At 40.4% G+C, this 16,106-nt stretch overlaps 1 protein-coding gene across 2 annotated transcripts in view; it reads right to left on the reverse strand.

Annotated features, from left to right (window-relative positions):
- PPP1R21 (protein phosphatase 1 regulatory subunit 21) overlaps positions 1-16,106 on the reverse strand; it is a 79,875-nt gene that overhangs the window by 38,556 nt on the left and 25,213 nt on the right. For both annotated transcript variants that reach the window (XM_030921490.1, XM_030921491.1), the window contains exons 8-11: positions 15,071-15,123; positions 14,420-14,569; positions 2,822-2,923; positions 2,643-2,731 (exon numbers count right to left, since the gene is read on the reverse strand). In XM_030921490.1, coding sequence (XP_030777350.1) covers positions 2,643-2,731; positions 2,822-2,923; positions 14,420-14,569; positions 15,071-15,123 — 394 coding nt within the window. The remainder of the gene's footprint in view (positions 1-2,642; positions 2,732-2,821; positions 2,924-14,419; positions 14,570-15,070; positions 15,124-16,106) is intronic.

Genomic DNA, 16,106 nt, shown 5'->3' on the forward strand with positions numbered 1-16,106 from the left:
GAAAAAATTTTCACAGACTAAATTCCTAAAGAAAACGAATTAAACAGGAACTGGTATTATTAACACTTATACTAGCAAGAGTATCTAGAAAATCTTTTCCAGTATATACAGTTTTTCAAAAGCCAAACAGATTTACAATCTAGAGGCTCAAACTTAAAAATAAATGCTTAACATTCATAAAATGCATTTTACCATTTTTGATTTTAAATAGTTACTTGGGAAAACTTAATTATAAGGTTTTTTAAAAATGTAGTATCTTAGCTATTCATTTTAAAATGTGGAGGTAATCAAGCAAAAAAAAAAAAAAGGTTTTTAGACAAAGCCAGAAAAGGCAGCATAGGAATCATAATCATATTCATTTCCTCTCCCTTGCAACTTCTCTTCTACTTTATTTACAGCAGACAGCTTCATTCCATTCTAAGCCCATTTACTGCTAAACAAGAGGTCCTCTTGTCAATTACAGTGGTATTTAAATCAATGCCCCGAAAACTGCCAAAAAATATTAGTAACTCATGAAGCAGGGCTGAAAGCATATGGGACAGAACATTCCAAAAGTAGAAATCTTAGCTTAAGAAAGAATTCATCCAGTGTTTTAAAAAATACAATCGTGGAAAAAATGAAGCAAGATAAAATTCATAACTCTTTCAAATAGTAAATACTTGTGCAATGGTTCTTGAACAGATTCTTTTTAAACATAAGCCAAATCAAAGTTACATTCAACTTTAATATTAAACTTCTAGAGTCGATTTTCAAAAAATCTTTATACTGAACTATAACATGTAAGGATCTAAAATAAAACTATTAGCTCATAATGATTAGTTTAAGCCATAATTATCTGATTCCCAGTATTTCCCAATATCCTATCACATGCACAAATCATAGAATTTGGTTACTGAAATACCTTGTAAGGTTAGAATTAGGAGAGATGTCTCTTAATATATATTAATTTTTTTTAACAAAATTTTATGTTTGAGACGCTAAGCTTACTATTTTAGTTTTACAAGGAGCTATGATATAATTACATATATATATATATATATTTTTTTTTTTTTTTTTTTTTTAAAGAGACAGGGACTCTATCACCCAGGCTGGAGTAACAGCTCACTGCAGCCTCGAACTCCTGGGCTCAAGTGATTCTTCCATCTTAGCCTCCTAAGTAGCTAGGACTGTAGGCACACGCCACTACCTCCAGTTAGTTTTCTTTTTATTTTCAGTAGAGACAGGTCTCCCTATGCTGCCCAGGCTGTTTTCAAATTCCTGGCCTCAAGTGATCTTCCCACCTCGACCTCACAAGGTATTGGGATTACAGGCATGTGCCACCATGCTGGCCTATTTTCAGTATCTGTAAGTAATTAACTTTTTTTTTTTTTTTTTTTTGAGACGCAGTCTCAGTCTGTTGCCCAGGCTGGAATGCAGTGATGTGATTCTGGCTCACTGCAACCTCTGCCTCCCAGGTTCAAGTGATTCTCCTGCCTCAGCTTCCCAAGTAGCTGGGACTATAGGTGTGTGCCACCACGCCCAGCTAATTTTTATATTTTTAGTAGAAACAGGGTTTCACCATGTTGGCAAGGCTGATCTGAAACTCCTGACCTCAGGTGATCCACCCTCCTTGGCCTCCCAAAGTGCTGGGACTACAGGCATGAGCCACTGTACCTGGCCAACCTACTTATTTTCTAAATTTTATTTTATTATAAAATATTACTTATGTTCCAGTTGTATTGTTCTTTGAATTTTTTTTTTTTTTTTTTTTTTTTTTTTTTGAGATGGAGTCTCCCTCTGTTGCCTAGGCTGGAGTGCACTCGCGCGATCTTGGCTCACTGCAACCTCCACCTCCCAGGTTCAAGCAATTCTCCTGCCTCAGCCTCCCAAGTGGCTGGGACTATAGGGATGCATCACAGTGCCCGGCTAATTTTTGTATTTGTAGAAGAGATGGGTTTCCACAAGTTGGCCAGGCTGGTCTCGAACTCCTGACCTCAGGTGATCCACCCACCTCAGCTTCCCAAAGTGCTGGGATTACAGGCATGAGCTACTGGTACCTGATCTTTTTTGTTTGTTTGTTTTAAAAAAAAGGGCTAAATCTTAGAATGGAAAGATTTAAATGAAATAGGTGTCTTGGTAGTTTTAAACCAAAAGTATCAAAACTTACAAGCAATATTATCCAATTTCCAATAATATGCATTATTTTTTCTGCCTTTCTAGAAATACTTAAGGTAAAATATCAAAGGTTACTAAATGACATATCCTATAAGGGCTAGAGTAGACAAGATTTTTAGTTTATAACAAGTCACTAATAACAAAAATAAGAAAATACACCATTTCAAAGAAACCTAAAGTTTATAGATCCTAAAGTAGAAGGAAACTATTATTAACGCCCATCTAGATGTTAACTGCAAAAGGATAATAATGATAACCACAGCAGAGAACAACTGAAAATCCACAACTGACAGACTAAAATTCAACTTTCTTAAATTTAAGTTTATGCTGCTCAACCATGCTTTCCTTTTTCATGGAAGTGCAAATTAACTGTGGAGCAGAAAAGTCAGGCAGATGACAAGAGGCACATTTTACTATTTTATTAACGCCAGCCCAGATCAGGTTACACCCACAATTTCCCAAGTTCCCTGGCCTCTGGGGTTAACTACCTTTTTAACTGATAGGGAAGAATCTTCCTAAGAAAACATAGGTAGGAGGTTAAGTGTTCTGAAAAAGTTTTCAATTTCACAGTTGTCTCCTGGAAAAGAAAAATAATTTCAAGGTTAAAAGTGCTACTGGACAAAAAGGAGCTCCCAGTTCCCAGAAGTAAAACAAGGAAGAAAATTACCAAGACAGTCACAGTATCCTCAGTGATACTTTCAAATAAATGAAGCATTCCTTCCTCAAGAGGGCGGACATAGGACGCATTTTCATGAAGGTACTGTGAGAACTAAATAGGAGGGAAAGTATTGTGAATTAAATCACTGGAAAGTAACAAACATCAACACATTTCTAAATGGACCCACCTAAATTATAAACCTAAATTATAAACCTGATAATGGCTCACTGCAGCCTCAAACTCCTGTACTCAAGTTTTGGAAACATTTTTTTGGAAATCTGGCTTAAAAGCCAAACACAGATGCTCCCCTCTAATAGTCCCAGATGATACCCCCAAGTCCCTATCCCATTCTAAATCGAGGAACTAGAAGAGGGGTGACACAATTAATAACCAGGCATCAGAAGAAATAGGGAGGGAATACTGCATTAGAACCTAGGACGAACAGGTCAGCTTCCCTGAACACCTGCTTCTCCATAGGGGTCCCAGTATAAAAACAAACAAACAAAAAAGACTTGAAAATCAAGACTGTATGACAAAAATGTTTGTGTTATATACCCAATTTTTAAAAAACAAGCCTACTGAGGACAGCTTATTTTAAATGTATACAGTATTTGGGGTTAACAAATTCCAAGGATGTAATTATCAAAATGAGGATATAGAAACTTTTTTTTTTTTTATGAGACAGAGTCTCACTCTGTACCCCAAGCTGGAGCGCAGTGGTGGGATCTTGGCTCACCACAACCTCCACCTCCTGGGTTCTCAAGCAATTCTCCTGCCTCAGCGTCCCAAGTAGCTGGGACTACAGATGCACACCACTACGCCCAGCTAATTTTTGTATTTTTAGTAGAGATGGGGTTTCACCATGGTGGCCAGGCTGGTCTTGAACTCCTGACCTCAGGTGATCCACCCACCTCAGCCTCCCAAAGTGCTGGGATTACAGGTGTGAGCCAACACGCCCAGCTTAAAAACTTTTTATAACTGTCACTGATAACCTTAATATTTATAAGGGACTAATTCAGTATGAAGAATAGCTTCAGAAAAAAAATCCTATAGGCATTTGGAAAATTTATAGGCAAAAAGATTATTTTCATTTATTAAATATCTCAATTATCTAATATTATATAATAGCTCAAATTTCAATTTCTCAGTATAGAAATATAAGATCTCATTTTGCAGAAATGTGATTCAACTGACCCCATCCACTACAAACTACACAGATACATGGCCCTGGGTAACTTACTTAATCTCTCTGGGCTTCAATCTTTAGAGCTGTATAACATAATGCACTCTAAGCTTACAAGTCTAAAGGTCTACTTTATGATGCTATGAACAGGTTTAAGCACTCCAGTCGTCTTTTAACAAATGGTTTCTGAATCTCCTTCAATAATATAGACTTACTAGAAAAATCACATAGGATCTTTTATAGGTCAAAGCACCAAAGGTAAAGTATTGAGAAATATATGAATTATTCAAAGTAATGAAATGTTTCAAACAAATTAAGATTAATATATTTGATTCTCACTATGTGGGTATAACATGGCAACAAGCTAAAATAAAATTCCAATAACGGACAAAGAACCAGTATTGGATGGAATATACTATCCAACACTGGTTAGCGTGTGTGTGTGTGTGTGTGTGTGTATACACTATTCAATATATTGATATGGTTTGGCTGTGTCCCCACCCAAATCTCAACTTCAATTGTATCTCCCAGAATTCCTAATGTTGTGGGAGGTATCCAGCGGGAGGTAACTGAATTATGGGGGCCAGTCTTTCCTGGGCTAGTCTCATGATAGTAAGTCTCACAAGATCTGATATGTTTATCAGGGGTTTCCACTTTTGCTTCTTCTTCATTTTTCTCTTGCCACCATCACGTAAGAAGTGCCTTTTGCTCCCACCATGATTCTGAGGCTCCCCAGCCATGTGGAACTCTAAGTCCAATTAAATCTTTTTCTTCCCATTCTCGGAAACGTCTTTCAAGTCTTTATCTGCAGTGTGAAGATGGACTTTCACATACACACACACACACACACACACATATATATATACACACACATACATTATTTTTTCTTTTTTTTTTTTTTTTTTTTTTTTTTTTTTTTGAGAAGGAGTCTCGCTCTGTCACCCAGGCTAGAGTGCAGTGGCCAGATCTCAGCTCACTGCAAACTCCGCCTCCCGGGTTTATGCATTCTCCTGCCTCAGCCTCCCGAATAGCTGGGACTACAGGCGCCCGCCACCTCGCCCGGCTAGTTTTATTTTTTCTTTCTTTAGACAGGGTCTCACTCTGTTGCCCAAGTTGGAATGCAGTGGCACGATCTTGGCTCACTGCAACCTCTGCCTCCTGGGCTCAAGGGATCCTCCCACCTCAGCCCACCAAGTAGCTGGGACTACAGGTACAAGTCACCACACCTGGGTAATTTTTGTATTTTTTTGTAGAGATGGGGTTTCACCATGTTGCCCAGGCTGGTCTTGAAGTCCTGAGGTCAAGCGATCCACCCGCCTCAGCCACCCAAAGTACTAGGATTACAGGTGTGAGCTACTGTGTCTGGTCAGAAAATATTTTTTAATATTACAGGAAGTATAAAAGAAAGCATAACTACATTAAACTGTTGCAGTACTGTCTTCCCTATCCAGGTCTTCTGAAAGCTTTCTCCCACAGCGATATTAAAGACATTTCAAAGGCCCACTGTTTAATTTTTACAAACTTCAATAGATGTGTAGAGTCAGACCAAAACTGATGAAAGCCAAGCACCTACTGATGGCTTCCTATGAGTAAAGCATAACGATGATGATCCTAAGACCAAATCTTTATTGGGTGCTAGTACTACACACCACGCACTGTTTTTAGTGTTTTACATGTATTATCTTATTGAATCCTCAAATACGCTTACCTGTGAGGCAGGTATTCTATCTCCCATTTTAAAGATGAGAAAACTGAAGTGCAGAGAGAGTAAGTGTATTTCCCAAGAGGACATAACTGAGAAAGTGGCAGAAATGGACTGGGAACCCAGGAAGTCTGACTCCTGAGTCCAAGTCTTGGGAACCACAGACATAAACACTATTCAAACCCTGAAAATACTGCATGATGCACAAAAGAAGCAGGGAATAAGAATCAGGTTATGTAGGATGAACGGCATGACTCACATTTCAGACTGCCACATCATGAGGCACTTAGAGCACACATATATAGCAATTTCCCTCAATTTCCACCCTGGGAGAGTCAGCTTCTAAGATGGTCTCAATTGTCCCCACCTCCTAGTATTTTTGGTTTTGTGTACTACCCTCTCACATTGTTTCAAGGTGGTCTGGTCTGTGTGACCAATATGATACTGGAGAAGTGATGATGTGTGACTACCCAGGCTATGTCATATAAGGCACTGTGGCTTCCACCTTGCTCTTAGATCACTCGCTATGAGAAATGCTAGCTGCCATTTATGAGGACACTCAAAGAGCCAGGCAATAAGAAACTGAGGTTCCCAGCCAACAACTAGCACTAACTCACCAGGCATGTGAGTGGGCCACCTGGCATGCAAATACCCCAGCTCCAGTGACATCCTGACTGAAACCTCATGACAGATCATGAGCCAGCTAACTAGCTCCTCCATTCTTGACCCACAGCCACTGTGAGATAGTAAATGTGTGTTGTTTCAAACTACTAAGTTTTGAGGTAATTTATTACATAGCAATACATAGCTAATATACTCACAACATTTATTTTATCCTTTTCAGTTAAATGAAATTTTGTAAGCTACCTTCAATTGTTTTTTAGAATTAGCAGGGGAGAAAAAAGGGAAAGAAAGAATCAAAATCTAATGGCTCAAAAAAAAGCACATAGACTGAAGGAAGTGACATTTTTAAACCCTGTCTGAACTTCACAAACCCTGAAAATGCCCCCCAAGCTCAACTGGATAAGCAGTTTGTCTCCCACTCTATAACTTAGCAGGAAGGAAAAAGGTCAGCTATACCACACAGGTTGTTTTACTCCTAAACATACCCAATGATGAAAGTTACACTAAATCAGGGACAGAAACGCGAGCAAATTAATTTTCCCAACAATAAAATGGCACTTTTATGTCACCCCCTGATCAAAAAGCTATAGAGGCCTCAATCCTACAAACAAAGTAAAGGTCTATGTCTTGGCCTGCCCTTAGAGGCCTTTTAGAATCTGGAGCCATTTTTTCTCTTTCAACCTTACTTCCCATTCCTCCCTTTCCGAGGACTTCACATTCCAGTCAAGATAGTTTGCTCATTATTCCCTCCCCATGCCTCACCCTGTTCCCAACACCCACACTCCCTATGCTTTCCTGCTCATGATTTTGTTCATATCATTCTCTTCTGGGGGAAAAAGTGTATCCCACTTCTCCCCTCCTATTCAAACCTTGCTAATTTTTCAAGACCCATTCAAATCCCCAAAGAATCTTTCCCAGACATAACCGCCTACAGCGATTCCCTGGTGATCTCATACCACTTACTGGCCATAACACTCACTCGCTCACACTAAGGTCTTTTAAAAACTTCGCTAAGGCCGGCACAGTGGCTTACACCTGTAATCCCAGCACTTTGGGAGGCTGAGGCAGGCGGATCACTTGAGGTCAGGAGTTTGAGACCAGCCTGGCCAACCTGGCAAAACCCTGGCTCTACTAAAAATAGGGAAAAAAAAAAAAAATTAGCCAGTGTGGTGGTGCACGCCTGTAGTCCCAGCTAGTTGGGAGGCTGAAGAGGGAGGATCACTTGAGTCCAGGAGACGGAGGCTGCAGTGAACCAAGATCACACTGCTGCACCCCAGCCTGGGTGACAGAGCAAGATTCTGCCTCAATTTAAAAAAAAAAAGAAAAGAAAAAAAAAACCTCCCTGATATGGTTTGTCTCTAGGTCCCTACCCAAATCTCATCTTCTAGCTCCCATAGTTCCCACATGTTATGGAAGGGACCCAGTGGGAGACGACTGAATCATGGTGGTGGGTCTTTCCTGCACTGTTCTCACAATAGAGAATGGGTCTCATGAGATCTGATGGTTTTAAAAATGGGAGTTTCCCTGCACAAGCTCTCTTTTTGCCTGCCGCCATCCACGAAAGATGTGACTTGCTCCTCCTTGCCTTGATTGTGAGGCCTCCCTGGCCATGCGGAACTGTTAAGTCTAATAAACCTTTCTTTTGTAAATTGCTCAGTCTCCGGTATGTCTTTTTCTTTATTTTCTTTTTTTTCTATTTATTTATTTTTATTATACTTTAAGTTCTAGGGTACATGTGCATAACGTGCAGGATTGTTACATATGTATACTTGTGCCATGTTGGTGTGCTGCACCCATCAACTCGTCAGCACCCATCAATTCATCATTTATATCATGTATAACTCCCCAATGCAATCCCTCCCCCCTCCCCCCTCCCCATAATAGGCCCCAGTGTGTGATGTTCCCCTTCTCAAGTCCAAGTGATCTCATTGTTCAGTTCCCACCTATGAGTGAAAACATGTGGTGTTTGGTTTTCTCTTCTTGTGATAGTTTGCTAAGAATGATGGTTTCCAGCTGCATCCATGTCCCTACAAAGGACACAAACTCATCCTTTTTTATGGCTGCATAGTATTCCATGGTGTATATGTGCCACATTTTCTTAATCCAGTCTGTCACAGATGGACATTTGGGTTGATTCCAAGTCTTTGCTATTGTGAATAGTGCTGCAATAAACATACGTGTGCATGTGTCTTTGTAGTAGAATAATTTATAATCCTTTGGGTATATACCCAGTAGTGGGATGGCTGGGTCATATGGTACATCTAGTTCTAGATCCTTGAGGAATTGCCATACTGTTTTCCATAATGGTTGAACTAGTTTACAATCCCACCAACAGTGTAAAAGTGTTCCTATTTCTCCACATCCTCTCCAACACCTGTTGCTTCCTGATTTTTTAATGATTGCCGTTCTAACTGGTGTGAGATGGTATCTCATTGTGGTTTTGATTTGCATTTCTCTGATGGCAAGTGATGATGAGCATTTTTTCATGTGTCTGTTGGCTGTATGAATGTCTTCTTTTGAGAAATGTCTGTTCATATCCTTTGCCCACTTTTTGATGGGGTTGTTTGTTTTTTTCTTGTATATTTGTTTGAGTTCTTTGTAGATTCTGGATATTAGCCCTTTGTCAGATGAGTAGATTGCAAAAATTTTCTCCCATTCTGTAGGTTGCCTGTTCACTCTGATGGTAGTTTCTTTTGCTGTGCAGAAGCTCTTTAGTTTAATTAGATCCCATTTGTCAATTTTGGCTTTTGCTGCTGTTGCTTTTGGTGTTTTAGACATGAAGTCCTTGCCCATGCCTATGTCCTGAATGGTACTACCTAGGTTTTCTTCTAGGGTTTTTATGGTATTAGGTCTAACATTTAAGTCTCTAATCCATCTTGAATTAATCTTCGTATAAGGAATAAGGAAAGGATCCAGTTTCAGCTTTCTACTTATGGCTAGCCAATTTTCCCAGCACCATTTATTAAATAGGGAATCCTTTCCCCATTTCTTGTTTCTCTCAGGTTTGTCAAAGATCAGATGGCTGTAGATGTGTGGTATTATTTCTGAGGACTCTGTTCTGTTCCATTGGTCTATATCTCTGTTATGGTACCAGTACCAGGCTGTTTTGGTTACTGTAGCCTTGTAGTATAGTTTGAAGTCAGGTAGCATGACGCCTCCAGCTTTGTCCTTTTGACTTAGGATTGTCTTGGCAATGCAGGCTCTTTTTTGATTCCATATGAACTTTAAAGTAGTTTTTTCCAATTCTGTGAAGAAACTCATTGGTAGCTTGATGGGGATGGCATTGAATCTATAAATAACCTTGGGCAGTATGGCCATTTTCACGATATTGATTCTTCCTATCCATGAGCATGGTATGTTCTTCCATTTGTTTGTGTCCTCTTTTATTTCACTGAGCAGTGGTTTGTAGTTCTCCTTGAAGAGGTCCTTGACATCCCTTGTAAGTTGGATTCCTAGGTATTTTATTCTCTTTGAAGCAATTGTGAATGGAAGTTCATTCCTGATTTGGCTCTCTGCTTGTCTGTTACTGGTGTATAAGAATGCTTGTGATTTTTGCACATTAATTTTGTATCCTGAGACTTTGCTGAAGTTGCTTATCAGCTTAAGGAGATTTTGAATGAGACGATGGGGTTTTCTAAATATACAATCATGTCATCTGCAAACAGTGACAATTTGACTTCTTCTTTTCCTAACTGAATACCCTTGATTTCTTTCTCTTGCCTGATTGCCCTAGCCAGAACTTCCAAGACTATGTTGAATAGGAGCGGTGAGAGAGGGCATCCCTGTCTTGTGCCAGTTTTCAAAGGGAATTTTTCCAGTTTTTGCCCATTCAGTATGATATTAGCTGTGGGTTTGTCATAAATAGCTCTTATTATTTTAAGGTACGTTCCATCAATACCGAATTTATTGAGCATTTTTAGCATGAAGGCTGTTGAATTTTGTCAAAAGCCTTTTCTGCATCTATTGAGATAATCATGTGGTTCTTGTCTTTGGTTCTGTTTATATGCTGGATTACGTTTACTGATTTGCAAATGTTGAACCAGCCTTGCATCCCAGGGATGAAGCCAACTTGATCATGGTGGATAAGCTTTTTGATGTGCTGCTGAATCTGGTTTGCCAGTATTTTATTGAGGATTTTTGCATCGATGTTCATCAGGGATATTGGTGTAAAATTCTCTTTTTTTGTTGTGTCTCTGCCAGGCTTTGATATCAGGATGATGTTGGCCTCATAAAATGAGTTAGGGAGGATTCCCTCTTTTTCTATTGATTGGAATAGTTTCAGAAGGAATGGTACCAGCTCCTCCTTGTACCTCTGGTAGAATTCAGCTGTGAATCCATCTGGTCCTGGACTTTTTTTGGTGGGTAGGCTATTAATTGTTGCCTCAATTTCAGAGCCTGCTATTGGTCTATTCAGGGATTCAACTTCTTCCTGGTTTAGTCTTGGGAGAGTGTAAGTGTCCAGGAAATTATCCATTTCTTCTAGATTTTCTAGTTGATTTGTGTAGAGGCGTTTATAGTATTCTCTGATGGTAGTTTGTATTTCTGTGGGGTCGGTGGTGATATCCCCTTTATCATTTTTTATTGCGTCTATTTGATTCCTCTCTCTTTTCTTCTTTATTAGTCTTGCTAGCGGTCTGTCAATTTTGTTGATCTTTTCAAAAAACCAACTCCTGGATTCATTGATTTTTTGGAGGGTTTTTTGTGTCTCTATCTCCTTCGGTTCTGCTCTGATCTTAGTTATTTCTTGCCTTCTGCTAGCTTTTGAATGTGTTTGCTCTTGCCTCTCTAGTTCTTTTAATTGTGATGTTAGAGTGCCAATTTTAGATCTTTCCTGCTTTCTCTTGTGGGCATTTAGTGCTATAAATTTCCCTCTACACACTGCTTTAAATGTGTCCCCGAGATTCTGGTATGTTGTATCTTTGCTCTCATTGGTTTCAAAGAACATCTTTATTTCTGCTTTCATTTCGTTATGTACCCAGTAGTCATTCAGGAGCAGGTTGTTCAGTTTCCATGTAGTTGAGCAGTTTTGATTGAGTTTCTTAGTCCTGAGTTCTAGTTTGATTGCACTGTGGTCTGAGAGACAGTTTGTTATAATTTCTATTCTTTTACATTTGCTGAGGAGTGCTTTACTTCCAATTATGTGGTCAATTTTGGAATAAGTGCGATGTGGTGCTGAGAAGAATGTATATTCTGTTGATTTGGGGTGGAGAGTTCTATAGATGTCTATTAGGTCCGCTTGGTGCAGAGATGAGTTCAATTCCTGGATATCCTTGTTAACTTTCTGTCTCGTTGATCTGTCTAATGTTGACAGTGGAGTGCTGAAGTCTCCCATTATTATTGTATGGGAGTCTAAGTCTCTTCGTAAGTCTCTAAGGACTTGCTTTATGAATCTGGGTGCTCCTGTATTGGGTGCATATATATTTAGGAGGGTTAGCTCTTCCTGTTGAATTGATCCCTTTACCATTATGTAATGGCCTTCTTTGTCTCTTTTGATCTTTGATGGTTTAAAGTCTGTTTTATCAGAGACTAGGATTGCAACCCCTGCTTTTTTTTGTTCTCCATTTGCTTGGTAGATCTTTCTCCATCCCTTTATTTTGAGCCTATGCATGTCTCTGCCTGTGAGATGGGTCTCCTGAATACATCAGACTGATGGGTGTTGACTCTTTATCCAGTTTGCCAGTCTGTGTCTTTTAATTGGACCATTTAGTCCATTTACATTTAAGGTTAATATTGTTATGTGTGAACTTGATCCTGCCATTATGATATTAACTGGCTATTTTGCTCGTTAGTTGATGCAGTTTCTTCCTAGCCTCAATGGTCTTTACATTTTGGCATGTTTTTGCAATGGCTGGTACCGGTTGTTCCTTTCCATGTTTAGGGCTTCCTTCAGGGTCTCTTGTAAGGCATGCCTGGTGGTGACAAAATCTCTAAGCATTTGCTTATCTGTAAAGGATTTTATTTCTCCTTCACTTATGAAACTTAGTTTGGCTGGATATGAAATTCTGGGTTTAAAATTCTTTTAAGAACGTTGAATATTGGCCCCCACTCTCTTCTGGCTTGTAGAGTTTCTGCCGAGAGATCTGCTGTTAGTCTGATGGGCTTCCCTTTGTGGGTAACCCGACCTTTCTCTCTGGCTGCCCTTAAGACTTTTTCCTTCATTTCAACTTTGGTGAATCTGGCAATTATGTGTGTTGGAGTTGCTCTTCTCGAGGAGTATCTTTGTGGCGTTCTCTGTATTTCCTGAATTTGAATGTTGGCCTCCCCTACTAGGTTGGGGAAGTTCTCCTGGATGATATCCTGAAGAGTGTTTTCCAAGTTGGTTCCATTTTCCCCCTCACTTTCAGGCACCCCAATCAGACGTAGATTTGGTCTTTTTACATAATCCCATACTTCTGGCAGGCTTTGTTCATTTCTTTTTCTTCTTTTTTCTCTTGGTTTCTCTTCTCGCTTCATTTCATTCATTTGATCCTCAATCGCTGATACTCTTTCTTGCAGTTGATCGAGTCGGTTACTGAAGCTTGTGCATTTGTCACGTATTTCTCGTGTCATGGTTTTCATCTCCGTCATTTCATTTATGACCTTCTCTGCATTAATTAGTCTAGCTGTCAATTCTTCCGCTCTTTTTTCAAGATTTTTAGTTTCTTTGTGCTGGGTACGTAATTCCTCCTTTAGCTCTGAGAAGTTTGATGGACTGAAGCCTTCTTCTCTCATCTCGTCAAAGTCATTCTCTGACCAGCTTTGAACCGTTGCTGGCGATGGGCTGCACTCCTTTGCAGGGGGAGATGTGCTCTTATTTTTTGAATTTCCAGCTTTTCTGCCCTGCTTTTTCCCCATCTTTGTGGTTTTATCTGTCTCTGGTCTTTGATGATGGTAACGTACTGATGGGGTTTTGGTATGGGTGTCCTTCCTGTTTGATAGTTTTCCTTCTGACAGTCAGGACCCTCAGCTATAGGTCTGTTGGAGATTGCTTGATGTCCACTCCAGACCCTGTTTGCCTGGGTATCAGCAGCAGAGGTTGCAGAAGATAGAATATTGCTGAACAGCGAGTGTACCTGTCTGATTCTTACTTCGGAAGCTTCCTCTCAGGGGTGTACTCCACCCTGTGAGGTGTGGGGTGTCAGCCTGCCCCTAGTGGGGGATGTCTCCCAGTTAGGCTACTCAGGGATCAGGGACCCACTTGAGCAGGCAGTCTGTCTGTTCTCAGATCTCAACCTCCATGTTGGGAGATCCACTGCTCTCTTCAAAGCTGTCAGAGTCGTTCGCGTCTGCACAGGCCTCTGCTTCTTCCCCTGTTGTTTTTTAGCTGTGCCCTGTCCCCAGAGGTGGAGTCTACAGAGACAGGCAGGTTTCCTTGAGCTGCTGTGAGCTCCACCCAGTTCGAGCTTCCCAGTGGCTTTGTTTACCTACTTAAGCCTCGGCAATGGCGGGCGCCCCTCCCCCAGCCTCGCTGCTGCCTTGCGGTTAGATTGCCGCAGACTGCTGTGTTAGCAATGAGGGAGGCTCCGTGGGCGTGGGACCCTCCCGGCCAGGTGTGGGATATATTCTCCTGGTGTGCCCGTTTGCTTAAAGCGCGGTATTGGGGTGGGAGTTACCCGATTTTCCAGGTGTTGTGTGTCTCAGTTCCCCTGGCTAGGAAAAGGGATTCCCTTCCCCCTTGTGCTTCCCAGGTGAGGCGATGCCTCGCCCTGCTTCAGCTCTCGCTGGTCAGGCTGCAGCAGCTGACCAGCACCGATTGTCCGGCACTCCCTAGTGAGATGACCCCAGTACCTCAGTTGAAAATGCAGAAATCACCGGTCTTCTGTGTCGCTCGCGCTGGGAGTTGGAGACTGGAGCTGTTCCTATTCGGCCATCTTGCTCCGCGCCCCCGCTCCGGTATGTCTTTATCAGCAGTGTGAAAACGGACTAATACACTTCCCTAGTATTTAATTTCTTAAGAATCTCCATTTTTGCCATATTTTATTTTGAGAGTAAAAACTATGACTTTGGGTTTTTTCATGTCCTTTGCAGTTCTTGGATGGTGCACAGAAGAGGTCCGAAAACAAATAATATCTACCTATTTTTTTCAGGGCAAACAAAATGTATTCTGAATTAAATTTACCTTCTGATTCAATGGAGATATAGTGTCAATGGCAGAATCAACAGGAAAAATCTGAATCCTCTGTTCTGTGTAGGTATGAAAGTTTAGAAGAGCCGTCACAAGATCCTGAACAAAAGCCAGGGCCTGCCCAGCAATATCTCGCATCTTCAGCTTTAAAATGAAAAATACACAGTTAAGGTCAACTCTCAAATTATTATCCTAAAAGAACTTTATTGAGTCTGTTCTGGAGAAAACATTTGAATCCTAGTGTGATTATTCCTTAATTTAAATTCATCTGCTCCCACTTGAATTTTAATATTCCTATCTAAGTAAATTAGAAAGCCACCAGTATGGCAAATACACCTCCTGCACTTAACCCAGAACACTTAGGTATAATATAGGCCTACCAACCTACAAAAGAGTATGGCTCAAACCATTAATGCATCTCATAACTTATTTCTAATGTTATCAGACAAGAGAGCAAAAATCTGTGTTACTTATGAATGTAATAAAAAGCAAGCTACATTTGAATAAATGTATGAGAAACACGTAAAGCAACAGTTAAACGCAATGACAGAATGCACTAAACAGAGTTCCAAACAACTAATTCTTGTTTCTGGAAAGTTTGATGTATACATAACTGAAAATAAAAACATGTACTTCATTCTTTACCTGGTGTCTCCTATTGTGGAGTGGAACGTTCAGAGCGTTATACTGACTATATTCTACAAAAGAAAAATAATGTACATTAAGTCTCTCATTTCACATATACCGGCTTAAATGCAATATAATGAATGCTCTGAAGCAAAATCAGCTTTGCATAAGAATTTAAAATAATGAACAATACAGAATAACAGAACTTACATAGAATCAGTGGTTTCTCAGATAAAGTAATACTTCCCATCTTTTTTTAACTTCAGGCTTAAAAAAACCCAAACAAATCCGGTGTTTCCATTTCTAAGAAATCATTTCAAACACTGCTTTCGGGCTTATCAAGACTACTTAGAAAGGCTCATGATGTTCTTGCTGTTTTCAGTCATTCTCCCTTCTAAAATAACCCTCCACAAAGCCACCACACTAATCAGCAAAAAATACCACTGTTTTCCTGACACGACACTACCGGAAAAATCTATCACTGTCTGCCACTGTGGATCCCAATGACACAATCCTAACTTTCCTGGATGGCATCACTATCTTTCTCAGTCTTCCTCTCTATCCTGGTCTGTCGCTAACCTCTGGCAGCTTCCTCACACCTATCCATACCTCCTCAACCTCCTCCTTAATGAGCTGCATCTTTCCTCATCTCTACTCATCCCTTCAGCCACTCAAACCTGCCCTTCTCTGCCCAGGTTCTCAGTCAGAATGACCCCAGTCCCAAAATACAATTTGGAATGCTCCTGTGGCATACTCACCCAGTTCCCTCTTATGTCTCCATTGCTACTCACTGGGCTATGCATTACCAGTTTGGTCTCCTGTCCACCAACACCTCAGGACACTTCTATCAGCCATCTTTCAGCCTTGCTTGTTTTGCTTCCCGGCCTGGTCCATTATTTCAACAATGCTTTTGCTAACACAAATCCCAAGTAAGGTCCACTACAATTTACTCTGCCTAACTCCAGGGGGCTTCAACTCTACTCAGTAATCCACAATTTCATTGCCTTGTGCCTATTTTATTTCCCATGACATCTATCCCAAACCTTTTCTGTTT

This window comes from Rhinopithecus roxellana, chromosome 17, assembly GCF_007565055.1.
Source record: "Rhinopithecus roxellana isolate Shanxi Qingling chromosome 17, ASM756505v1, whole genome shotgun sequence".
NCBI classification, from domain to species: domain Eukaryota; kingdom Metazoa; phylum Chordata; class Mammalia; order Primates; family Cercopithecidae; genus Rhinopithecus; species Rhinopithecus roxellana.